The following is a 27329-nucleotide window of genomic DNA, read 5'->3' as shown; positions in this document are numbered from 1 at the left end:
CACTCCCTACAATCCCCCCTCCCATTTTCCCACAATAGAAAACCCATAGTAGAATAATGGAAAGCGTGGCAGGCCAAAGATCCAAAGGAAAAGATGGCTGCAGGCATGACAACAGCAGTATGCAAATAGGGCTGAATGAATACTTGAGGATAAAAAAATAGTGGATACACTATTTTGTAGACCAAAATTTTGTCTACCGAGAAAAGAGGTTTGCTAAGTGTGTAGATTACATTGCAGTTTTCTGCTTCTTGGTGTGTTTTGATCTTATTTTAGGAAAAACTATATAATTGGAATTTCAGAAATAACTGTCTGGAAGGGATTTCAAACTATGATGTCGTCTAATTAATTAACCAGTGGAAGATTGATGAAATCCATAAGAGGGGGAAAAAACTTGTGATAGACAATTATAGCTCTGGCCTCACAATCAGGAGGTTGTGAGTTTGATCCTAGGTAGAGTCTCCTGCTTGGGAAGGGGGTGGACTAGATGACCTGCAAGGTCCCTTCCAACTCTGTTAATCTGTTAATCTGGACTGTCCTTGAGGTGGAGGAGGCGGGTGTCAAAAACATGAGAGTAGCAACTGTGACAAGGTGATTAAAGTCCTTGCCTTTCAATGTGAACTATAGGGCTTGGTGCTCATTTCGTGTTCTCATCCTCTATTTTGAACTTGCTGATCCTTATATTATAGCTCTTTCTAGAGAGCCAATAGCTCTAGAGAGATAATAGCTAGATTTCCATTCTGGGATGTTCCATGATTAATCTGCAAACCCTTCCTTTGTCTTCTAGGTGATACGGAGAAGTGGTGATGAAGAAAAATTGCTGTGCTTAGTTCGTCAGCGTGCAGGACATCACTGCCAAACGGCTGTGATTGTGATACTTATTTTGGCTTGGGAAGGAATTCCTCACCTTCTTGCTGACACATTGTATAAGGAACTGACCCAGAGTCTCAGAAAATATGGCTGTCCAACTAGCCGTAGATGTGCATTAAATGAAGAGTAAGTACACTTTAAAATATTTCATAGTATGAGAGTATTTTAAAATATAAGGGATATATGAGAGACTAGTAATTTTACTTGATTGACAGCCTTCACTGTAGTCATTACAATTGAAAAAGAAACACAATAATTTCTAATTTTTTAGTAGAGTGCAGATAGCATTCTGGGTATGATGTTTTAAGAGGACCAAAATGAACTTTCTCATTTTTCATTATTTGTATCCAGGCAAAAACAGATTATATGAAAATACAATTTTTCTTTCATTTTTTAAAGAATGTCCTCTGTTGTTACTCACAGCTTTCTATCTTGCTTTTGATGTCTTCTAGAGGTAAATAGAATAAAGCACATTTTTCTACATTTTTTGTAGATGGCAAAATATAAAATCAATATAGTTGAAACTCTTTCTTAATGTGAAGAAACAGTGTGCGGGTGTACCGCTGCTTCATCATTCCAAATTGCTTTTAATGAGAGCTGCTGCAATTAAATCTTACAAATTCCCTTTCAGGCTTATTTAATATGATGTCTGAAATCAGGCTTGTATCTTATTCCTATCCTAACAAAACTTCAGTACTTTGTTCTCGGCACTCAAATCTGATTTGAGTTGGAAACCAAGCTTGAAGAAACCTAATTATCTGATGTGGACGTTATTCTAAATAACTCACATAAATGTATGTTATTTACTTAGTAACTCCTACTGAACGGAGCAGCCAAATTAAAGTATGTAGTTGTGTGCCGACTTTAATCCTGGAAAGATTGGTGCAAACTTTTGCATTCCAATTAGGACATTTTTTGACATTGTTCTTAGAAGGCCCCAATTTGATAATTCCAGGAATGGTCAGTCATTTTCTGGAAGTGAAACTTCTACAACCGAAACAAACTTGCTTTTTACTACACATGTTTTAGTCTTCCACAATACTAGCAACTAAGTATGGAAGGCAATTTGAAGCAGCCTCAGGGATGGCACAGTCATTATTTTTTACATGATCTAAAATGAAAAAAATATACAGCCACAAAGAAGTCCACTATTTATTTCTCATAAACCCAATTAGCAGTATCTAATCACTCTGGTAGCTCTCCCTTCAGGCCTCTTTGCCTGAAGATAGTCCTTGACTTACAACAGTTTGTTTAATGATCTTTCAAAGTTACATAGGGACTGAAAAAAGTGACATGACCATTTTTCACAATTACAACTGTTGCATCATCCCTGTGGTGACTCATATTGATGACAATTGCCAGGATCATGTGATCCTTTTTGTGACCTGACAATTAAAATCAGTGGGGAAGCCAGAGTCACTTAACAACTGTGTTACAAACTTAACAATTACAGTGATTCACTTAACAGCTGTGGGGAGAAATGATGTAAAATAGGCAAAACTCCCTTAACAACTGTCTCACTTAGCAACAGAAATGCTCAATTGTAGTTGTAAATTAAGGACCACCTCTATTGGTGTAATATTGTGTAATATTACATTCAAGCTACAGAAAAATGTATTGAAGTTGATTATAGACAAGTTGTTATTGCTTCCATCCATAATTGATTGGGGAGCAATGGCTGAGGAATCTGATGTGACAGCAACAAGGTATTTGGCAAAGCCCTGGAGCCTTAAATGCTTAGTGACTGCCTACCCTATGATGGAAAGGGGGGGAAAGCCACTTTTGAGCCTGCAGCATGAGATTCATCAGATCTGATTGATTCTTACACTGGTCACAATCAGAAGCAGCCAGTGGTCTACATGTTTGTCTTGCTCTAGTCTATTCCAGTCAAAATAACACAGATTGTATCTGTATAATCTAAAACTAAGAATTCCCCAGATGTTAGCTTTCAATGTATATGTTAGATTGACAGAGATTTGGGGCATCAATTTGTTGAAGGTGAGGATCTTGCCTAACTAGCTGATTACCTACTTTTGGTTAATTTTTCTAGTCGTACTTGTGCCTGTCAAGGTCTCGACCCAGAGACATGTGGGGCATCCTTTTCATTTGGCTGTTCTTGGAGCATGTATTACAATGGCTGTAAGTTTGCCAGAAGCAAAATCCCCAGAAAATTTAGACTTCTCACAGATGATCACGCCCAAGTAAGTATTCTCCTTTCCTTCTTCCATAATGCAAATTTTAATGCTACAGTTTAAGTGCACAGGTATTATAAATGTTTTAAGCTGTTCAGAATGAGTGGAATCACATTAGATTACATCCTCTCTATGTGGCTTAGATGAGCAAGCTAAGCATTACTATGAGCAAGTTCTATTCATACACAGTAAATCACTTGTACTGACTTGTCTTACATGTAAATAAGCGCATAAAATCTCAGTCCCTGTCACCACCAAAATGCTATGCTTTCATTCCTCTGATCCATTTACCATAATTTACCAATTTGTACACATTGAATTGAATACTTTATTTGGTCAAGTGTGATTAGACACACAATGAATTTGTCTCCAGCGCAGAAGCTCTCAGTGTACATGCAAAGCAACAGATTAATGATAATCATAACAATAGCAATAGTGCTTATATACCACTTCATAGTGCTTTGCAGCCCTCTCTAAGTGGTTTGCAGAGTCAGCATATTACCCCCAACAATCTGGGTCCTCATTTTACCCACCTCGGAAGGATGGAAGGCTGAGTCAACCTTGAGCTGCTCAGAATTGAACTCCTGGAGTGAGCAGTGAGTTAGCCCTGCAGTGCTGCAGTCTAACCACTGTGCCACCACGGCTCTTATTGGTAATAATATACCAGTAAGAATGCCAATAGAAGGGGGAAGTCTGAAGTATTGTCCTTCATAATAAGAAGTATAAATAATAATAATGTTGCAGCCATACTACTTGGGTAAATACATACTGACTTTAGGCAGCAGTGTGAGCATTAGTTGTTCAGCAGAGTGAAGGCCCAAGGGGAAAAACTCTCCCTGTAGCTACTTGTTTTGGCCTGCTGTGCCCAAGAAGAGAAGTTGAAATAGTTTATGCCCAGGATGAGAGGGGTCTGCAGATACCTTCTCAGCCCTCCTGAACCCACGCAATGTAAAGGGCTGTTATGGAAGGCAGGCTGGTTGCAATTGTTCTTTCTGCAATCTTAACTATTCATTGGACTCTGTACCTGTCTGTTTACTTGCTGCACCAAACCAGACAGTTATAGAAGTAGGTATGACCGACTCAAAAATTCCTCTGTAAAACCGTATCAACAGCTCCAGAACGTCCTGAGTTGACACAGGAAGAATATTCATTGTGCCTTTTAATGATGGTTCTAATGTTAAGGGCCCATTTCAAGTCCTGATAATGTGCTGTTGAATATGGTAAGAGGTGGTAGAATAGAAGGGCTGCTCCTAAAATCCACATCTCTACAGCCTTAAGCATATTTAGCTCCAGATTGTTATAGCTGCACCGCAGGGCCAGGTTTTCAACCTCTCGTCGATATGCAGGCTGCAGACTCATGACTAACTCGAATGAGGCCAGTGACCGTTGTGTCATCTGCAAACTTCAGAATTTAACAGAGGGATTCCTTGAGGTGCACTCATTGGTATAGAGAGAAAAGAGCTCTCAGCCCTCAGGGCTTGTTGCCTAGGTACCACATGTAATTTTCCCTAGCCTCACCTGTTGCTTCCTATCTGTCAAAAAACTGACAATAATGAGCAGGTACACTAAGCTGGACAATAGCAATAGCACTTAGACTTGTATACTGCTTCATAGTGCTTTTACAGCCCTCTCTGTGCAGTGTACAGAGTCAGCCTCTTGCCCCCAACAATCTGGGTCCTCATTTTACACAGGAAGGATGGAAGGCTGAATCAACCTTGAGCCTGGTGAGATTTGAACTGCCGAACTGCAGCTAGCAGTCAGCTGAAGTATCCTGCAGTACTGCACTCAAACCACTGTGCCATCTCGCCTCTTAAAATTAATTAAGATTATGTTTTTATTTTCCTTTTAAGATTGAATGAGCACACTCACAGTGACTAATGTATATGAGCAATCCATTTTATAAAAAATGTTCCTTATTTTAAAAATATGGAACATTTCACAAATGCCAGTTCTTGTTATGCACACATGTTTGCTAACTTCCAGCATAGTACATACTCCTAAAGCAGGCACTTGGTTGTACAATTATGTCGGATGGTCAAAAAGTTCATAGAGCAAACAAATGAAAGTGCTTGTCATTGTTTTTATTAGAACCTTCTATTTTAGCTAAATATTAAATATTGATCATTTTACAGATGACATAAAGCTAGGAGGTATAGAATGCAAATGCAGAAGAAGATAGATTGAAAGTAAAGACAGATATGGATCATTTGAACCCCTGGACGGAGTGAGATGAGGTTAAATGTAAAGAAGTATAAAATTATGCTCTTTAGGTAAGAATAGCTTGTAGTTTAGAGCTAAAACTAGAAAAATCTGTTGTCTAGAAAGTAGTCCAGAATAATTTTTGGACAGGTAACACACTTATATGGATTTGTGCTATTGTGATTTACTTATTCTGCTCAATAGTGCTTAAGGAGGTATTAGAAATAGATAAGTTGATATTCTAGAATATGATGGTCAAAAATAACTATACAACACTAGCACTGTTTAAAATACCCTGTTTCCCTGAAAACAAGACCTCCTCAGATAATAAGCCCAATCGAGCTTTTGAGCGCATGCGCTAAAATATGCCCTCCCCCGAAAAAAAGCCCTCCCCGAAAATCTTGCAACACAAAGCAGCCATGAGGTGACCACGCTCGCTGCCTCCTGCACCTCAAAAATAATAAGACCTCCCTGAAAATAAGGCCAAGCGCTTATTTCGGGAGTCAAAAGAAAATAAGACTCTTATCTTATTTTCGGGGAAACAAGGTAATATATATGTTATTTGTCTTCACTTTTGTTTTTATGGCAAGGAAATGCCAGGACAATTACACTGCATTCAATATATTTATATGTAAACAATAACAATATATTTTTTTTTTAAAAAAAGAGATACAAGAAGTAGTTGCCCCCCTTGCCTTTGCCCGCTTCCTGCTGTACAAAGAAGAATTTAAAGCTGCTCTTTCATTTCTGTTCTGCTTAATTATGACTTGTTCTGCTTTCTAGCATAACAAGTGAGTTAACTTTGGACCGTGACTTGCTTATAGCATGCCAGGTTCAAAGCATCATGTAGGATTATGGTGAGATATTTTTATGGAATGAATGAATCCAACCAGTTTATAAACTGCAGATTATGGGTGGATTCAGCAACCCACATTTACTATTATTCACAGCCCAGGATCTGGATGGGAGAAACTTACGCTCTCGGTGGTTTTTGTTCATTTGTTTTTTATAGTAAACGTGTAACCATCTAATGAAACGTATTGTTCAAGGGTTACAGCCAAAATTGATAGTAAGTTCAGCTTGAGAAATAGGACTCCTTTGAACATTGTGCATAGGTTAAGGAGTAAATTCACCTGTGATATTCTTCTGCTTTTTTTAATTACCTCATTATTATTTGTTTTAATATGTAACCGTTTATTATGAGTTTTGGAGGAATGATATTTATTACATTATTAATTGATATTACTCTGTTTTAAATAATGGAATATTTTCCAAACCTAAATATTTATAATGTAAAAGTCTTGTTGAATCATTCACTTCCGCGGTTGAATTGATGGGTGCATTTCAAGAATTCTTTTGGGAATAGTAGAGGGACAATTTATCCCTTTTTTAATATGTGTTTTCAATTTCCCAATCAATCTTACAGCCGTGGTAAGATTTCCTGAAATTCTCCCCTCCCAAATACTAGCCAGGTCCATGTCTACTTAGTGAGATTAGCCATGTTAGTTACCTGGGCACTGAATCTCATACTTTCTAAGGCTTCTATATTGGTCTGCTAAACTGATATATTGGCTTTAGCAAGTACAAAATGAGCCACATATTTGTTGTTCTATTATTAGCCAAAAGCCTAACTTAGTAATATATTTAAAGCATTTATTGCAGAGGTGTCCATCCTTGGCAACTTTAAGACCTGTGAATGTCAACTCCCAGAATTTCCCAGCTGGCTATGCTGGGAGTTGAAGTCCACAAGTCTTAAAGTTGCCGTGGTTGTACACCCCTGAATTATTCTTTGTTTTGTGCTTTTTTTCCTTTTTGCCTCTTTCTTGAAAGAGCTTCAAGATGTTTGATCTACTGAGTCCCAATTTTTTAGACTCAAAGGGTCCCTTTGAAGAAACTCTTGCTTATATTTCTATCTTATGTCTCTTCTCCTCTGAGGATAATAAAATAATCCTCTTAGAGTAGTTATAATTATTTTTAACACAATATGAAAACGAACAAAAGAGAGCAAGTTGAATAGCTGTATTGTCAGTTATGTAGTAAATTTTAAAATTTTATACAGGTAGTCCTTCATCTGTGTCCATTCATTCAGTAACCATTCAAAGTTATGATGGTGCTGAACAAATGATGGTTGTGATTGATCCTCAGAGCATTTCTGACCTGCTGCAGCACCCCATGATCACACACCCATTGCAGAGGTAAACCTCCCTCACCTGCACAGCCTCCTGCAGTCTTTGTGTGCTGTCAATCGCATATCCCCCCGACCTTTAACCTTCTGCACCCTATCCAAGCCTCACAGACACCCTTGCACAGCCTCACAGTGGCCCTTGAGTCACTCCATCACCCTGAAAACCTTCCCTGACTCATCTTATATTCCGAAGACCCTTCCCTCACCTGTTCCTCTCACACAACACTCAAGTCATCACACGCTCACCTCAACCTTCACCATGCCTCATACCCCTGTGCACTAGCCCCACATATACTCTCCCCTGCCTATACACAGAATTCACATTACACCTCCACACACTTCCCAAGATTTACTGTGCCTCTCACACACAACCTCACATTCTCCATGAATTTAACAGATTAAAAGGGACCTTGTAGGTCATCTAGTCCCAACCCCACTACCCAAGCAGGAGACCCTGCACCATTTCTGACAGATGGCAGTCTAGTCTCTTCTTGAAAGCTTCCAGTGATGAAGCTTCCACAACTTCTGAAGGCAAGGCGTTCCATTGGTTGATTGCTCTCACTGTCAGAAAATTGCATCCCACCCCCGCATACTCTGTCTAACACATTCTTAACCCTTGTGCACTGTCCCTGGCCTTCATGTACTTGTCCTGAGCCATAGTTGTTGTGGCGCGCCAGTGGCCAGCAGAGCTGGCAGCAGATTTAGACAGTGAGGAGGTTGGGGAGGAACATGGGAGTGTCCTGGAGTCTGAGGCTCTGACGTGGGCTCTGTGTTGGAGGCAGAGAGGGGGGGCAGAGCTCTATGCCAGTCATCAGCTGTCTTCAGAGTCAGACATCAGTGAGGCAGACACAGCTGGAGCCTGTTCCCAGTGTGCACATGCGCAGAGTTGCCAGACGAAGGGAACAGCTAAAGAACAGGAGTCGACTTGGAAGTAAGGCCACAGGTGGACGATGAATGGCCCCTCCCAGAGGAAATAAAAGAGGAGTGAAAGGGGAGTGATGTTTGCAGGAGACAATTAGTTCACCGGCTCCTGACTCACCTTGCCAAGTTTTGCAGATATCGGTCTGGCAGCTCTCCAAGCCAGATAAGGTCTGTGACTATAAGTTCTCCCTTGAAAGACTTTGCTGGATGTGAATGAGCAGAATTCACGGTAAATTAATAAAAGGGGTTTTTGTTGGGACAAATATTTTGCTACATGCTCTTGAGAAGCCTAGGTCAGAACAATACTGTGGCTCTCAGGTATCCCCTTGCACTTCTTCCCCACCTGTCTTTCACACTTGCACGACCTCCTCAAGCCACATTGCACGTCTAGCACACCCCCTCACAACCTCATACATTCTCCCCAACCCATTCTGCACCTTCCTACGCTGCATGCCAAACACATAGCCTTGCACCCTTACACATTCTCCTGATCCATGCCACAGCCTCAAGCACATTCCCAGATCCATGCTATACCTCCATGCACCCTTCCTGATTTGCATGCCTTTCATACACCCTCTCATATCACACGCTCTCCCCAAATGTCACCAAGCCTGCCCTGCACCCCACCCCCCACTGTTTAATTCCCCACCCCACCCCCAAACACAAACAGCAGAAGTCACTCAAATGCCTGCTGGCCTGGGATTTGCAACTTCCTGCCAGCTTCTTCATCAATTGTGGTTCTAGGATCCCAGTAGAAAGGTGTTTCATTGAACAACTATATAGGATTCAGTTTACAATGGTAATTGGGACTTCAGGGATAATTGTTGCTAAGCGATGTGGTCATGCTCTATGACCACATCACTTAGCAATGGAAAATCCAGTGCCAATTGTTGTCATAAGCCAGGAACCACCTGTATTCAGTATATTGAAGGAAGAAAAGTCACTATTTCATGGCCAGCCTGATAGGCTTTCTAACATTGTTAATAGCTGTTGGGCTAAGAAATGGTTTCCTTGCAAAGAAGAAAGAAATATTTTCCCCTTTGCATGACCAACTTTTGAATATATGGATAGTGTTATTATTACAGTAGAAAACATAAGTATCAAATATAAGCTACAATTATGGTTGCTTTTACTAATTGCTTTATTCATAAACAATCCAATTATGGAGTAATTGTTTTCTTTATTTCCAGGAAGAAAATCTTGAAAACAATTTGCAGACTTTAGCTACTGATGTGGCTCCATTATATCAAAAACTTGCCCCTGATGCTTTCCACAACCAGGTAGGTTGATGAATATTTCATATGATATCTCTATATATAAACGGCTGTGTGTGTGTGTGTGTGTGTTTTCCAGCATACTTCTGGAACGCCTCGAGCAATTTCAACCAAACTTGGTACACAGATTACTTACCCTCTGGAAACAAAAACTATGGGGGTAAGAAACCCCTCACATCCCTCAGGGTATGTGTTCTGTTAAGATACAGCCTGTTGTGCCTTAAAATGGCTTCTACCATACTGCCTTAAAATGGCTTCTACTGTACAGCGCTGTGGAGTTGCCACGGTAACAGCTTCACAGTACTCCATAAGGGGGTTCCCTCTGGTAAGGGGGAAAATCCAACATTAGAAATTGCGGCGACGTTCATGGAAGGAGGGTTGTGATAAATAAATACCCGGGTAATGCTGGGTTATCAGCTAGTTATGTATAAATGCATTGATTGTAATGATGTTGACAACATGCTTTACTCTGTTTCTGAAATAAGACCCCGTTGCCTTGTTTTCTAAGGTGGAGAATGAGCATCTGGGTCCTGACTGTCGTCTTGGGAGCAAGAAAGGCCGGCCTTTCTCTGGTGTGACAGCTTGCATTGATTTCTGTGCCCACGCACACAAGGATACTCACAACATGCACAATGGAAGTACTGTGGTAAGTGAAATTTGGAAAATGACATAAAGTGCAATGATTGTACAATACATTATTTTAAATAAACTTTCTTGATTACTGAGGTTAAATATTGCTTGAGAGTTAGTTTTTGCAGTCTCGTACAAAATTCACTTCTAAATCTTTAGTTACAATGCCATAACTTGTTGGAAATAATTTATCAGGGCAGAGATGTCTGTCCCCTGAGCTTAAAGGCCAAAAAGTGCAGGGCACAAATATCGCTGAAACAAAGGGAATGGGTGGGTGGGAGAAAGAAGCAGCATCTGGATCAGAATTTGGTGGGAATAAAAAAAGAATTTCACTTTCATGTTGACAGAAGACAATCAACTATTTTACGGCTTCTTCCTAGCAGGAAGTAAACCTTCTTACCTAACTCATTGTATGGATTCTTTAGGTCCTTAGGTTGGATAGAGCTTAGTCAAGCTGTGCCAAGTCAAGTATCCAGGAAATTCCTCAAGGTCTTAGCAGTGAGCCTTGATGTTCAGCTCCCAGTCTTGAGCTGCAGGAATGTTGCCAGCTTCTCTGACTGGATGGTTAGCATTTGCTGATCAATCTCTCCCATCATTGTGGTCAAGACCTAAAATGCAGGCCGCAGTCATAGAAGCAAGAGTGAAACAGCCTCCAGTGGAAAATGTTAACGCAGGAATTAGGGGCAGGATACAGAGTCTTGAGGAGTGTGGTAGGAACCTCCAGCCCTCTGTTATAAATGAGGGCGTTAAAAAGAAATCTCTTCGAATGTTTGAATCTCTTGTCCTTCCTTGAGCTTTTGTGCAGCCTTGACTGAGCTGCTTTTCGTGAAATAAGCTACTTAGCAGCGCTGATCCGGTTGTCCTTGCAGGCTTGTGATTTGAAGAATGGAGGAATGTTGGGGAGGAAGAAATGACACATCCAGCCTTTTGTCTACCATTCTAGTCAATGACAGATTTGGCCTGGGATCAAGTCCCAGATGTCTTGCCTACTGCCCAGGAGGAGCTTGGGATGCACCAAATTCTTGTATTCGATACAGGGGCTCCAGGTTTGGTCCATTTGGTTTCCATTGGGCCACCAAACCAGCTTGATGCATTATTCTTTTGTTTTTAAGAAGGGGAACTGTAATCCTTTGGCTTTTTAGATTTGCCATCACAGTTACTTGTTTTTGAGTCCAGCAGCATAAGGGAGCCCAGGCAAGACAAGGCCTATTGGACAGGTTAACTGACCATTTCCCCCAACAAATGTGTGTTTTTAGTCACACCATTCAGCAGGAAATCTTACATTAAATGGCCTTCGTTATCTGGGCTTCTGCAGGTGAGGAATTTTTCTTTCACAGTACAGGCTGGTTCAAGACAATGCAACCTTCCCCAGCTCTTCAGTTGTGTTAGATAGTGTACCCGGACTGCCACCCAGCACAGGATTTGGGGGATTTTAGTCCAGTATCTGAAGAGTGCCAGGTAAAGGATGACTGGCTTTTGGTGATCCTGTTGAGGCATATTCCTTCTTTATAATCAAACTAATCCTTCTTTGTATTGTTTTCTAAAAGAACAGAACTCTGTTTCTCATTTCTTCAATTTAGGTTGAAGAAATGTTCTGCTAGAGTTAGCAAATATATTTTTCATGAGATCTTTATTGGATTGTACTCTTAATGTCAGGCTGCATAAATTATAACCTATTGTTCATGTACAAGAAACAAACTATATATAAATAGTTCTCAACTTGCAAGTACAATTGAGCCCCAAAATTTCTGTTGCTAATCAAGACAGTTTTTGTTTTGTCCCATTTTACGACTTTTCTTGCCACGCTTGTTAGGTGAATCACTGCAATTGTTAAGTTAGTAACATGGTTGTTAAGTGAATCTGGCTTCCCCATTGCTTTTGCTTCTCAGAGGATTGCAAAAGATGATTATATGATCCCAGGAGACTCCAATCCAGTGGTGGGCTGCTGCATGGTCACGCGGCTTCGGGCGAGCCCTTAGCTGTGATCGCTGGCTGGCTGCGCCATCCTTTCCATATATAACTAACTTCCTGGCTCGTCCGCGCTGCCCCTGCTTGTACTCACCACAGCTGCCTGAGTTAATTAGCATGTTTGAAGCTCTGTTTCAGTCCCAAAGGGCTGTGTGCGAGTAAAGTGAGGGCGCATGCGTGCTCACAACCAAATTTTGATCACTTGACCAATGGGATGCTGCAGCAGTCATAAGTTTAAAAAATGGTCACAAGTCACTTTTTTCAGTGCTGGTCACTAAACGAATGACTGTAAGACGAGGACCTTCTCTGTGTTAGTTTAGTTGTGTTTTAGGTGTAACATACATAAAATCATTACAAGGAAGGTGAAATAGATTGTCTTTGCAACCTTTTAGTTTAAACATTCACTTAATAATTTTCACTGAAGTTGATTAAGTGTGTTTGTGTATTTCTGTGTATATATATATGTATTAATAGTTGCTTACTTCCCTTTCTGGCTAGGTTTGTACTTTAACAAAAGAAGACAACCGTATAGTAGGTGTGATACCAAATGATGAGCAACTTCATGTGTTGCCTCTTTACAAAATATCACAAACAGATGAATTTGGCACAGAAGAAGGGCTGGAAGCCAAGATTAAAAATGGGGCAATCCAGGTGCTAACTGCTTTCCCCCGAGAAGTGAGGATGTTAGCTGAGCCACGTAGGGCAACTAAGAAAAAACCAGATGCAAAAAAACAAAGTTTAGCTGAAAAAAAGCATTCTGCAGCTGTAAGGGGAAAAAATGGATTGCCAGAAAATACCAAGAGAGCATCACAAAATTCAGGTAGGTACAACAGAGTTTCAAATAATAGCTGATAGTGATAGATATGAGCATGTTATAGAACAGGGGTGTCAAACTTGATTTCATTGAGGACCCCATCAGGGTTGTGTTTGACCTTGGGTGGGCCAGGATGGGCGTGGCCAGCTAAACGTCACTCATGTTGGGGCGCATGTGGTGGCCCGAGTGTTCTCCTGGGCTCCGTTTTCAGCTACAATTGTCTCCTGCAATCCTTTGTCAGTGAAAACAGAGCTTGGAGGGCCGCAAGCTCCGTTTTCACTGGCAGAGGCATCATGGGCCGGTCCTTCGCTGTTTGCAGGGCAGCCCTGTGGGTCAGATCTAAGCACCCGGGGGGGGGACGACTGGATCCGGTCCCCGGGCCTTGAGTTTGACACCCGTTATAGACATTCGCATTTGTGTGTCTAAAATGCAAAGTATAAAAATTGAACAAAGTAAAATATTGAGAGCAAAAGCATTTCAGTACTATATATACACAGGTCGTCCTGGACATACAACCACAATTGACCCCAAAAAGGCAATAGTTAAGTCAGTTTTGCCCCATTTTATGATCTTTTTTGCCACAGATGTGAAGCAAATCACTACAGTTGTTAAGTGAATCGTGTCATTAAAGAGTGTAAGAGTGCTGTTATAACCTTGAACAGTCACCAACTGAACTGTTATTAAGTCGATGATTACCTGTACTTAGTTGGGGACTATCTGTATTATACCTAGTATAAAAGTATGTTTGGTTTAAATACGTGATGGCAAAGCCCTATAGTCAGGGGTGGGATTCTACCGGTTCGCTCCGACGAGCAAGTGGGCCTGCCCACCTGCCCCTGCGCTTTACGTACCTATATCTTCTCAGCTGAGTCGCACAGCAGAGAGGATTGCCACGCCTCAGTTGTTTTCCTCCACAGCAGTAATGCGGAAGAAAAATGCGTGAGCGAAGTAAGCGAGCAGGTGCACGAAGCCGCAATCACCGAACCGGTTGTTAAACTGGTAGGATCCCACCTCTGCCTACAGCTGATACCTCTGTACAGTGTGCAAGCTGTTGTTGAAGTTTTAAGCATCTTCATTTTCATGAAAAGAATTTCTAACTTGGAAAAAAATATACTTGAAAATGTGAGGGAAAATGTGTCGCCAAACTGCAACATGTCTACATTGAGGAGGAATTAAAATGGGTTTAAAATGGGTTTAATTAAAATGGATTAACATGAATGTATTTATCAAACATCTGGGGAGGGGGGACACTTTATATTTGAAACCAATTTATTTATTTTTTTCTCCTTAGGGACCAAAATAAATATAGTGCAACCTGAGACAAAAATGGAGACAGCTGAATACTTTCCAAGCATAAAACCTAATTTAGGGATTGTTACCGATTGCCCCCCATTGAAGCAACGTGCTCCATCTTCTCCTTTAAAACTGGATAGTTTATCCTCTTGCTCTCCATTAAGTGGTAGTCTAATGCCAGTAACTAATAGCCAAGAAGATGTTTCTACTCCCTACGGGTATTTACAATGCAGTAGTAATAAACCTCACATGACATCCAAAGGTAATAATAACTTTGACATGTCCACTCGTGATTATACTGGAATTGTGATGGATGAGAAGAGAAATGGTGTGCCTCTGCTTCTTCAAGACCTGACTATGTCCAGGTCATCCGTCAACAGAGAGAATTTGCCCCTGACCGCTGAACACAAACTAGTTAACAAGCAAAATTGTGAAGTTAACTTAAAGTCCTCTTCTGTGTCCCAGGTAGCTAGCTCTTGTGAGTCAATGTTGCAACTGGACACCCCAGAAAATGTCTCTAGCAATGGTTCTTCCCAAGAGCACCCCATGCAAAAGAGTGGATTACGGCAAAGCCCAAGTTGTGTAGAAAACGGGTCCAGCGGCCAGCTCTTAAAGCACGCAGATTCTGAAGAAAAAGCAGAAGAAATGTGGTCTGACAGCGAGCATAACTTTTTGGACAATGACATTGGTGGGGTAGCTGTAGCACCATCCCATGGTTCCATCTTAATTGAATGTGCACGGCGCGAACTTCATGCCACCACGCCTCTTAAAAAGCCCAACAGGAACCATCCCACACGGATCTCTCTAGTCTTTTACCAACACAAAAACTTAAATGAGCCAAAACATGGGATAGCCCTGTGGGAGGCCAAAATGGCAGAGAGAGCAAAAGAGAAAGAAGCTAGAAAATCAGGAACTGAAGCCACCGGTCTGCCAGCCACTGACAAGAATGCAAATCAGACCAATGCAACCCAAGAGATTTTCTACAAAGAAAATGAATTCAACCAAATTCCATCTCGCAGAGCATTAACAGTAACTCATGATAATATTCTAACGGTGTCTACTTATGCCCTCACACAAGTTGCAGGGCCCTACAACCATTGGGCATAAGCTCTTATAGCAACGACACAACTTTTGCCTTGGAGCAGTGTTACACAATCCTAAAGGTGCTGTTAAAGAACAAAGTCTCATATAGTTTACTCTTTGTTCATCTCAACCATTTTGAAGGCTGAGGTAAAAATTATTTTGTTTTTAAACTGTGACTTTATATATTTTAACATCTGGTGATTCTCAAGTGTGTGTGTATATACGTGTGTGTGTGTGCATGTGTATTCACATGCATGCACGTGCAGGCACGCACACACATCTTTTAAGAAAATTTGGCTAGATTATTAACTGATTGAATTACTTGGTTTATTACCTTTTTGGAATTTATACTTTGGTGCTTTGAATCGTCTGTTTATTATAAATAGACTTTTCATAAAGATTTTAACTGATTTCATCTTTTATTATGTAAAATCAAGTTAGACAGTATTAGCTATACACAGCTCTTGGTGCTTAATCATATTGAACAGTTAAAAATAAGCTGATTTTATTTCTTCATGGTGCCATTGCTCTTACAGCTTCCAATCACTTGCTGTGAATCCCAGCTTAAGGAGAAAGAACCAATGATGATTTATTTGTATATAGATTTTTTTCATGTATGTATAGTTTGTGTGTGCATGTGTGTATGATCCACATGCATTCACATGCAAACAAATATCATTAGTTAATGATTGGAGGTTATAAATGTAAATACATATAAATATATATATTTAAAAGCACTTTCTATTTTTAAAGTTAACTTGAAATAGTATAAGGATCACATTTGTCTAAGGTTTGTGCATTCTCTACCAAGGAATTTATTTTTTCTTACTATATAAAGTTCCATATTGCTACACCAATTCATAGATATTGAAAATACTTGGGTTTTAGAATCTTCCCTTCTCTTTTTTCCATTGCTTTTGTTTCTAAATAAAAAGGGTAATAAAGTCCAGAAAATTCATTATTTGCAAATATAAATTAAGTTGTTTATCTATACTTGTATTTCTAGGGTCTTTTTAAAAAAAAGAGTTTATAATTTGAGCAATAAGGGCAAATGTTATCTCATAGGGGGCATTCCAGGTTTTATGGGACAATACAATTGGGCATCATCCAGGGATATTGTTCCATAGATCTTGAAGTCACCCAAATAGGAAAGAAATGTTCTAGGCCCTCAATGCATAAATTGCAATGCCTTGTTAACATGTTGGATTTTAAGAGATCTGCCCTATCAGCAGTGTAGGAATACATCTGAATTTATTATGCATCCAAAATGTTCTTGAGTGGGGAGCTGCCCATCAACCTGGTTTAGGCAGGTTTACTTGAAGCTCTATCCCACTGTGTTCAGTGGGCTTTCTGCCAGGTAAATGAACATCTGATTATTATAATCAGTTTTCTCCTCTGCTTCACCGCTGAATAAGACACACTGAGATATCCAAGTGATCAATTCCACAAAACATGCATAGTTCCCCATCCCACTTGATATCTCCAACCAGGAAATAAGGTCTGTAATGGGTAGCTGTCTCTGTTGGAGACCCATCCAGAATATAGTGTCTGACTTCTTGGTGGCAAAATAACCATGTAACAACACGCCATTTCCTCTTTGCATCATACTCTTTTTTCTGAATGGTAACCCATGCAGCATTACAGGCTCAGAGAGTTTGCAATTTTTCCCCAACCTGGAGACACTATTCAATGTTCCAGCTTGCACTTCATGTGCCAGAGTTTGTTAGTTGAACTACTAGGTGCAATGGCTGGATTGATCAAATCAAGTTTTTGTTTCAGTCAAAAACCAGGGAAGGCAACTGCCAAGGTATAGTCAGTCTAAATGGGGATTTGACTAAAGGGATTGCGTTGTGCAAGGCAGAGTTCCATTTTGTAGACAGAAATTAACTAGATTGAAATTCCCAGTTCAATACTAGAGGCAGAATGGTGTCTTCCAGCAGACCTGAAAACTGCCAACTAGCTGAACAGATATAACCACGGCTGTGTTTTCCCCAACATCTTGTTATCGCTTCTCATTTCTTAGCACCTTTCATTTGGAGTGGCCACACCCTTTGTTAACAGAAGCAGCATGAAATGATCCAATACTCACAGAGCTTTTAATATTAAATACTAAAAATCTCAAATGTGATACAACAGAATCTGTGCGGCGTAAACTACTTTTCTCAGTTTCGATGAGAAGTAGAACTATTAAAATACAGCTCAGGACTTCCGGCAACTAGAATCAGGAGAATTTGGTATATTTGGAATGAAAAAAAGGGAAGAAGAAATTACCATAAGTAACAAGGTCATAATTTTAGACAACTGGATGCCAGGGATTTTATCAGTTTTAATTAATTCCATGCCATGGTCTAAATTACATAACATTATTGAAGCTAAACCAGTGAGTTTGACCAATCCCAATTTGAGTAGGGCTGAGTGTGGATGCGAACCAGACCTTGATTCCAAATAATAAATTAATTAAATCACCTAGCATCCATTTGTCCTAATGACAGCATCTTAATTTTAAACATTATGGGACTATCTCAGGCTTTTCTTTTTTTATGTGTGGTGATTTGAATTGGCCAGTTGCTATCATATTATGAACCTTTGTGAGTAAACACACCCTTTAGTTTATATACAAGAATGAAGCTATTTACTAATAATCCAATTTAATCAGGGCAGTCATATGAGGTTAACTCTTGATTTTACATCTCTCTCTCCTACTCCTGCTCGATCATGTACATAAGTGCCACCAGAATAACCAGAAATAAAATATTTGTGATAACATACTTGATAATATCTTATAGTGGTGCTGTAACTTTCTAGATCTGCTTTTTAATAAAATCTAGACATGGTGCTTTTATTATTAGATGTCTACCCTTCTGTATTTAATCTGAAAATATAATTCAGAAAAATGAAAAAAAAAGTTGATTTATATAGTTTGTTCCAGCGTTCTCCAAAGAATTTGCTGAATGGTGATCTATTGGAGTGGAAGTAAAAAATGTATTAAAGGCACTAGGTTGGGGAAAATTGGCTTATTCTTTGTCACCTCTGATTCTGAAGTTCAGAATGTGGAATTTATTCCAGTTACTCACATAGTCCATTTGTGTAATACTAGACATTCACACTGGTCAAAGGCTTCAAGACATCCATCATCCACAACACTCCCATGGTAGTAGATCTTCTCAACTTCATCCATGCACAGGCATATTACATATAACATATTTTTATCTAGCAGTACAAATACATTTTAGGCAAAGTGAAGACAAAAACAGCATGTTTGAATGCTGCTTGATGTCTGTCCCTTCTCCATCTCTGATTTAATAGGTGATTAATGCCATTATTGGTGATGCTGATCATGTTAAATGATACGTATATATGTCAGGCAAGACTGGTGCTAGATATCTTCATGTTTCCTGGTGCAGTTCCACTTTTGACAGCTGAATACATACACAGACAAATTTCAGCTTGCAGACACTGTAGATATTAGAGAAATTTTCCTCAGTTACTGAGTATTAAGATTTAGAGATGTTCTACTAAAATCAGGAGTGTGCAATCCAGCCAATTCACTGATTTTGGTGAGGGCTGAGAAAGTTCAACCTGTTATGATCTATAATTGTACAAAGAGGTACCCTCCGAATATCATCAAACATGGATTTCAAACTTAATTTTAGATCAGATCTCCATACTTAGTCACAATACCACAAGCAATCTTTATGCAACAGCTGAACAACCTGAGTCATAACATTTTAGAAAAGTATATAAAGAGAAAAACAACCCAATCTTTATATTTTTAAAACAAACTTTGAAAAAAAAAAGAACAAAACCCCATATGCTGCATTTTTCTTAGTTCAAAGATTATGATTAGTTCGGATAGAGACTGTGTAACAATTGTAAATAATAAAAGTCAATATTATATCATTTTCTACCAGCAGTTTTCTGCTTCTTGGATATATACATTAATTGGTATGGTAATTTTGTGTGCCTTAGCTTTACATTTTAAGAACTGCATATTTTTTGTGAACTTGAAATTTATTAAACATAATAGCTGTCATTACAATACGTAGGGTGAAATCATCCAGCAACTCATCTGTACAGTTTTTTCTAATTTAATCATGCTTTCTAGTAATTCTGAAGGGGGGAACCTGGGGATAATCTTTCACAGTGTATCTACACTTCATCCTAGTTTTGCTCAACCCCTCTGTCAGTTATAATTTCTAGTCTGCTTTTTAGTTTGCCAATCTGTTTATGCGTATCATAAGTCCCATTTAATATAATGGGTTGATTTCTAAATGAATGTATGTAGGATGGTATTGTTACCACTTGACATTTATGGGGATACACTACTAATAAACTGTTTAGGATTAAATTCCTTTTGATTCCTTTTATACATATATTACAGCAGAAAATTCAGATTGTGACAATACTAGAAAAATAACTGACTCAAATTATGAAGATTTGGCATTTCTAAATAGATCTCAAATTACTGTGCTTGAGTAGTTTAATGTTTTCCCCTGTAAACCTATAGAAAATATATTGCTATATTTGCTAGCAGATATCAGCTGTTAAACAACAATGCTCAATAGGGAAACCACGTCTGTCCACCTAATCAGATAGCAAAGAATAAAATCTATTACTTGGAAGTCCACTGATGAGGTTTCATAGGGAAGTGTTGGCGAACATTTTTGACACTGAGTACTGAAACAGGAGCGTGCGCACAGGTGAGCACGAGAAACTGGAAGAGCAGCTCCCTGGCACGCACGCTCAGGAGCACCAGAAATTGGAAGAGCAGCTGGGCTTCCAGTTGCTGGCATGTGCATGCACATGTTCCAGTTTCTGGCGCTCCTGCGCACGCAAAGACCAGCTGGCTGGTGTGCATGTGCATGCCAGAACCCAGAAGAGCAACTGGCAATGGCTGGCATGCCAGGAGAGATGGCTCTGCGTACCACTTCCGGCACACGTGCCATAGGTTCACCATCACGGCCATAGGGCATATTTGCATAGAATGAATTAAAGATGGAAACACATTGTTTTTAGCAGCTAATAAATGTTTCATTAGATAAATCAGGTTACCCAAACATTGAAAACATACTGCCGGAATTAAGAAATATTCTTAAAGTTTTGTCTGGGTTCAGCCATATATTTTAATTATCATAAATTTGTAGAAACAATACAGCTTACAAAATGGTGGTTGCATCTGAAAAGTAATGTTTCTCATTGTATTATCTCACTCAATTGCTGTTTTACAAGCCAACATCCATCAAGCATGCATGCAGAGTGAGAATACACTGTATATACAGCTGTTGTAAGTTATTTATTGTAGCATTTGAAATATTTATCATAGACACTGATGTACTTTGTGAATTAGCTTGTAGCAGCAAAGATTTATGATAACTTTATCTACTTTGTAAGAGCAACTCCTTGGGCAGTTGCAAGCAGCAAAATTTTCAGGCACCTGCAGTAGCCTGAAGACCTGTATGATCCAAAGTTCAATGTGGCTGTCTGGAGTTGCAAGACCCAGAAAGGAAATAAAATGCATAGTTTTCAAGATTTTATTGGAATAAGACTCTATTGATGAAATTGTCTGTAAAAAATACACTTGAGGCATCTAATGATTTTGGTCTGATTCTGTGATGAATGCAGGAGTGTTACTTAAATTTGACAACAACCATTTCAGACATTCAGTGTGTGACCCCTTCAAAATGAGAAATATCAAAGCAATTAATTGTCAAAACATACTAACATCTCATTAAAATGCTATATTAAAAAAATAAAGATTTTAAAAACCCAGGAGTTACAGCAATATCTCTAAAGCAGGCATTTTCAAACTTTGCAGTGCCACGTATTCAGAATCTGCATTAAATAATACAAATTGAAATCCTTGAAAAATGACAGGAAAATATCTCCCACATTAAAAAAAACTCCCTTTGAAGAGAATGAATTTCTTGATGATATGTTGTTGCCATATTTGCTCCAAGTTGCTTTAATGAAGAGGTAAAGAGAAATAGCTTGAAATCCTTGAGCATGCATGATTAATGCTTTAAAGAAAGCATTTGCCCTTTTAAAATTTCCTATTGCTTGAAGCAATTTGAAAGGCTTCACAAGTTAAGAGCCATCAGTTGCAATCCTAAACTCACTAGTCCCACTTCTGTGTAGAACTTGTTGACTTAATGCAATATTATACCTAGAAATATCAGTTACATGTATCAAGTTCTACTATAAATATGAAACCATAGAAGGTAGAATTTTCCTTAGGAGCTTAAAGTTTCTTTGCAGCCAGCTAGAACTTTGTGTAGATGACTTGATTGTTTCAAATATCGGGATGAGCCTCAGTCTATGTATCCTTTACAGACTGGCACTAAGGTATTTTTAACCTTGGTTTGGTACACTGAGATGAATGTGACAGATGATATTGTTAAGTCTCTCCATTGAAATAGTGTGGTGTTCTTACTGCTTTTTGAGCTATTTCCACCTAGCCTACTGCATCTTTTCCATTCTGCTTAGAAGTATCTTTGCCACAGGCAGAATGTTTTCTGGGATAGTGTTTTCAGAAATCCTCAGATAATAGGCATATAGTTGTATCTCGTATGTATTAAACACCTGTTCTTCTTTAACTTCATTTTGGTACATTATTTCTAAAGAAACAAACCTAAAGCATTATAATCTCACAGATTATTATCTAAATTCAGCAACGCATTAGGAGTTTCAGCAGTCTCTACAATGACTGTGTATTATCTACGTTTCAAATTTATTTTGACCTTCATGTTCTCAGTCTAATAAAAGCGAATACCCTAGCCTAGCTAAAAACTAAGGATCAGTTTCAGTTAACCCTGGCATTGACTGCATTGAGAGGAAAACATAATTTGGATCCAGCTCTGGATCGGATCTATGTTACTTGTTTTGAGCAGCTTCCATTGTTTGAAGACCCCAGCTTTTCTCTCTTTAGGGAAATAGTACCGGTTTTTGGCCCTTCAAATGTTAGATTTCAGTTTTCATCATTAAGCCAATCTAGAATGTAGTCAAGAAGGATAGAAAAGCGGCTTCTATCCCATCAATGCATTGTTTAAGAGCACACCATTATATTATTAATTACATTCAGATGTGATCATTTCCTCTGAGCCTTGTCATTCAGTTATGCAATGTGTTTCTTATGGCCCCAATTAAATAGCACAGTGACATTGATTAACTGAATTCATATTCACAACTGTAGTGGCAAATCCATTGTCATATGTACATTTACTCACAGAATGGGACTTTGCACTTCACTGTTTCCCTAAATTTATTTTAGGTTGTCCTCTAACCCCCTCCCCCCCCAGCAAATTTGAGGCTTAGGAAAGGTCAGAGTGAGGAGGAACAAATTGTTTTCTTCACTCGTTGACCCGAAGCTTTGCTGATGTTTGAAGAGATTAAGTGGTTAGGACAAATGAAATACTGACTATGTGAGTATACAGAATCCTTGCTTGTTTTGAAAGGAGAGCATTTGGAGTGCTTGGAAAATATTCTTTCACCCTGTTCAAATTAAAGGCTATGCACCTGGATTCTCCTATTTTTCTTATATGCCTTAACTGTATGAGCAGTAAAATACTTGTCTCACTAACGTTTTACATCCAAGGTTGAAAAAGAATCTTCATATTAAAGCTGGGTGAATGGGTACAAGGGAAGATAACATTTTTATACATTTGTTTATGGTGGTCCACAAATAAGAGCATAATAGAATAGCAAAGCTCCATTGCTTCTAATTGTATTTGGGTATGCACTGAAAAGATGAGAGTAAACCAAACCAGGGTGGAAATTTGAAATTGAAAAGCTAACAGAAAGACCATCCTATATTACATGAAGAAAGATGGGATGTTAAAAAGTTAATATATCTGCTTTTTCTCAGTAGCACTGGGGCAGCTATATTCCTTTATCCAGAAATATTTCTCAGCAAAATCTAGAATGACAAAGAAGCTAAATTTATGTTCTTCATGAAGTTGGTAGTTGAGGAACATTTTAAACAACAAAGGAGACTCCCCCCCCATCCCATAAATGGAATGAAAGTAGATTATTGACTAACAAAAGTGTTCTACATGCCAAAACAAATAAGATTTTATCTTTTTGTTGGACATAACTTCACAGGAGATGTTTCTTCCAAATTACCTGTACAGCTCCAGATAATTGTAATTTTAAGCCTATTACTTATAGATAGACCTCCATTGTGCTACTGATATACTTGTAAATCTTCAACAATCAAGAACAGCATAGCTGCAAATCAATTTAGGGCCATATGATCATTATCCCATGTTACTGTAACACAAAAAACAATTTTACATATACAGTAATTTACTGCAATTCATATAAGCCTAAGAATATATAATTTTCATTTATAAGCATCAGTTATCTTTACCAAATTTCCAGGTCACTATAACAGATACCTATAACATTTCCGTCTTAACATGATTGTAATGCTGAAATAATATAAGAAGTCAAATGTGCAATCCATAAGGGATTACTTTCCTTTGGTTTTTGTTCCCATCTCTCATAATATATTAGATTGATTTCTCACTCCTTGTGAAAATTAAAGATATTAAAATCAACAACTCAAAATATAGGTTTATTGCTGCAGATACATCATAGTCTGCTTTGCCGACAGAACGAATGTGATAATTGATTTGTATACATACCAGTAGAATGTGGAATTTTGATGAAATGGCTATTCTGCCAATAATGTCTTCTTGATTATATTTCCCAATTATTTTTTTAAAAAATAGGATTTATATCACAGGTGTCAAACTCACTGCATCATGCTGCCGTCTTGTGACGTATCGTGACATTTCCCCACTTTGTAGACCTGGTCTGGGCCTGGTCTGTGCATGACGCATCTGGCCTGTGGGCTGCCAGTTTGACACCCCTGATCTATATTATTTAATTCATGCCCTATTACGGTAAAGGTTAAAAAGAAAAGTAACTATCTTCCATGCTATTCACCCATTGATTTCATATGAGATTAATAACTATACCTATACATACATGTATAGGTATATATGTTTATTCTGTCCCTCTAGACAGCAAATCATGATATGACTGATCTGTCCTAAAAGCAAAATATTGCTGATGAAGGATTGCTCCAAAATTTTTGTATATTCAGGTATACGCCTCTCGCATGAAGCTTGTTTATGTTTTACTCCATGGCTCAATTCTGAGGAATTTCTATATTATTCAATTAATAATGGACCCAACTCTCACTTTGCCTTTCGCATAACTGCTTCTGCATGTAACCATCATATGTAATGTTCCAAGTATACAAAATAAAGCAGAATCATACTCTTGTTAACAGGAGTTTCATCTTAGTAAATATATTCTTGCTGAAAGTAGAATTAAAACTTGTACAGTAGTGGCCTAGATTTGCAAATACAAGCTCATTTAGTTGAATGGTTTCTGGGACAACTGAAATCTTTCACTGGTCAAAGTTCATTTGAAAAAGGAGTACAAGATTAGAGTGGTATGTAGTTATAAAAAGTACATGCTTTATAATGAGGTAATGCCTACAATTAGGTTCCTGCTATAATTCCCATATGTCATAAAAGCTTTACATGGCAAAAATGCAAAACTAGAATAAAGTGCAAATATCATTTAATCGTTTTAGCAAAAGATGGCAGATTTGAAGCTTTTGTATTTTATGTCCTTTAATGCTGAATGTATTTGTTGCCTAAGACTCAAAACAGGATATGTTGGTCATGCTTTGTAATATATGCATTATCATTAGAAGAAAAAAAAACTGTTATTAGATTTGTTTTCAATCATATATTTTAAGATATTGAAAACTTTTTTTAAAAAAAATCAAATAGTGGTGTATTTCAGAAGCAGGGCTATAATCTAGAGCAGGTTTTCTCAACCATGGGAGCTTTTGAGATGTAAAACTGCTAGGGTTGAGAAACATTGATCTAGATAGATAAAAGGGGAGCAAAGCTGTACAAGTTTCAGAAACTGTTGAGCATAAAAAGAGGCGGTTCACTGGATTGTATTTCAAATAATCTGAACTAAATGTGCAGTCTGGAAACACGAGTAGTGACAATCAGCCAAATAAAAGCATATTTAAGCAAAATGTGCTTCTGAATTCGGTGGGGCTTACTCATTCTCAAGGCAGTATAAGAATGCAGTTATGCGATTGGAGCTGCTACATCAAGATTCCCCAGACCACAGACTGGTATAAAGTCCCAAGCCTGTTAGGAACTGGGCCACACAGCTGGAAGTGAATGGCAAGGGAGCAAGCAAAACTGAAACCACCCCCCAGTCCATGGACAAATGATCTTCCACGAAATCGATCCCTCATGTCAAAAAGGCTGTGCTACATGTTTATACATAGGTAAATCCCCACAGATTCAGTGGGAACTCACACTGGAGTAATTTGTCCATAGGATTCCACTTTGTCTCTGTAAATGAAATTGGGCTTACATATCTTTAGTTAAGAGGTACTCCACACTAAGAACTGTGAGGGGAAATTTTAGAAGTATTTGATGAAGGATTTAGTTTGACTCGCTGTCTAATTGTATTGGAGAAATGCTTTCTGAATAAAAGTGCATAGGATCAAGGTGTGTGTGTCCCTTTGATTTCAACTGAAATTAGCTGTGACTAATCTTTGCTAGACTGTCTCTAAATGTAAACCCGGTATCAATGGCACGAGCAGTAACTTGCGTTCTAATAACATTTAAAAAATTAAATTGGAAAGTTTAAATAAATGCTAAATAAGAAAAAAACCTTGAGCTCTGCTGTTGAGTAATATTTCTTGTATTTGTGTGTGTGTGGTATGTGTGTTTAATAAAACGGGGGTGCATATTTATTTTTTATCATTTAACTTAGACTTTGATTTTTTTTCCTTTAAACAATCTACTATATTAAGAAGATCTAATGGTGGAAAAATGAAAAGGCAGACACATTTTTAACATTTACCATTGTATTTAGTTAATAAAATGGAAGAAAAGCACTTCACTATTTCACAAAACTTACAGGAAAAAGAAACTTTCATTACTCTGGGAGAGAAATACATTTTCAGACAAGGGAACATTTACCAGCAGTACTTGAAAAGTGTGAGTTTTGACTGCATGTTACTTGAAAGATCATACTAAGCTACTCTTTGGTGCACAGCAGTTGTATATGATTTGTTTTTGTAGCAAGATGCATTGAAATTGTATTGAAACATACATGTAAGAATTGTTATTGTGGAGATGGTTTGTTCTGTTTTTTATTCTTGTGTATGTCCTATCTGTTTAAACCTTAACTGTTTCTTTAAAAATGACCTAAAAGGCAAGATAAAGTTGCTGTCATTGCAAAATGTATTTTAATTTTTTGTCATGGCTTTTTCCAAAAACAAAATTACAAACTATCATTCCTGATAATGCAGAACATTGTGGATGGTTTCAAATAAATTTTATACTTCTATTTTGCATGTGGTTTTTAATTTTTCCTTCATTTAGAGGTCACTTCTTTCTACTAAAGGAATATACAGTGTATCTAAAAATACGTTCATATCAGTAGAACAATATGAAACTTAGCAATAGCAATACAATCTTTTTGATTCATTATTGTTCTTTGAATTTTGTTCTAAGAGCAGTGATCTGGAGGAATTAAATGGTGCAAGTAGTTATCTCTGTATTTACTTGTTAATTATTTAATTTCTTTGGTTCAGCTCTGTTTAAAGAAGTTAGGTTTGGGTCAGCTGAGAACCCTAATACTAAGGATCTTATTTGTATAGCCAAACTACCCACAAAGTCTACATGTTAACATGAAAATAAGAACCTCACTTTGAAATACCAATTATGCCAGAAGAAGAATATAGTAGAAATGTGTCCTTCATTGATATGGACATGTACTGTATTGTTCAGAGTATAAGACGCACCAAGGTTTTGAAGAGGCAAATTTTTTAAAAAGTAGGTAAGTAGGGAGAG

General features: G+C 38.3%; 1 protein-coding gene across 5 annotated transcripts in view; it reads left to right on the top strand.

Annotated features, from left to right (window-relative positions):
- Positions 1-26823, top strand: part of TET1 (tet methylcytosine dioxygenase 1) — a 131460-nt gene extending 104637 nt beyond the window's left edge. For all 5 annotated transcript variants that reach the window (XM_081953962.1, XM_081953964.1, XM_081953961.1 and 2 more), the window contains 6 exons: positions 785-993; positions 2918-3068; positions 9555-9644; positions 10147-10284; positions 12735-13056; positions 14342-26823. In XM_081953962.1, the coding sequence (XP_081810088.1) occupies positions 785-993; positions 2918-3068; positions 9555-9644; positions 10147-10284; positions 12735-13056; positions 14342-15450 (2019 nt within the window). In that variant the 3' untranslated portion in view covers positions 15451-26823. The remainder of the gene's footprint in view (positions 1-784; positions 994-2917; positions 3069-9554; positions 9645-10146; positions 10285-12734; positions 13057-14341) is intronic.
- The last annotated feature ends 506 nt before the right edge of the window (positions 26824-27329 follow it).

The sequence above is a fragment of the Natrix helvetica genome (genome assembly GCF_964273705.1).
Source record: "Natrix helvetica genome assembly, chromosome: 5".
In the NCBI taxonomy this organism is placed as follows: Eukaryota; Metazoa; Chordata; class Lepidosauria; order Squamata; family Natricidae; genus Natrix; species Natrix helvetica.
Note: the sequence above shows the minus strand (reverse complement) of the source record. Positions and strands in the feature narration are given on the sequence as shown.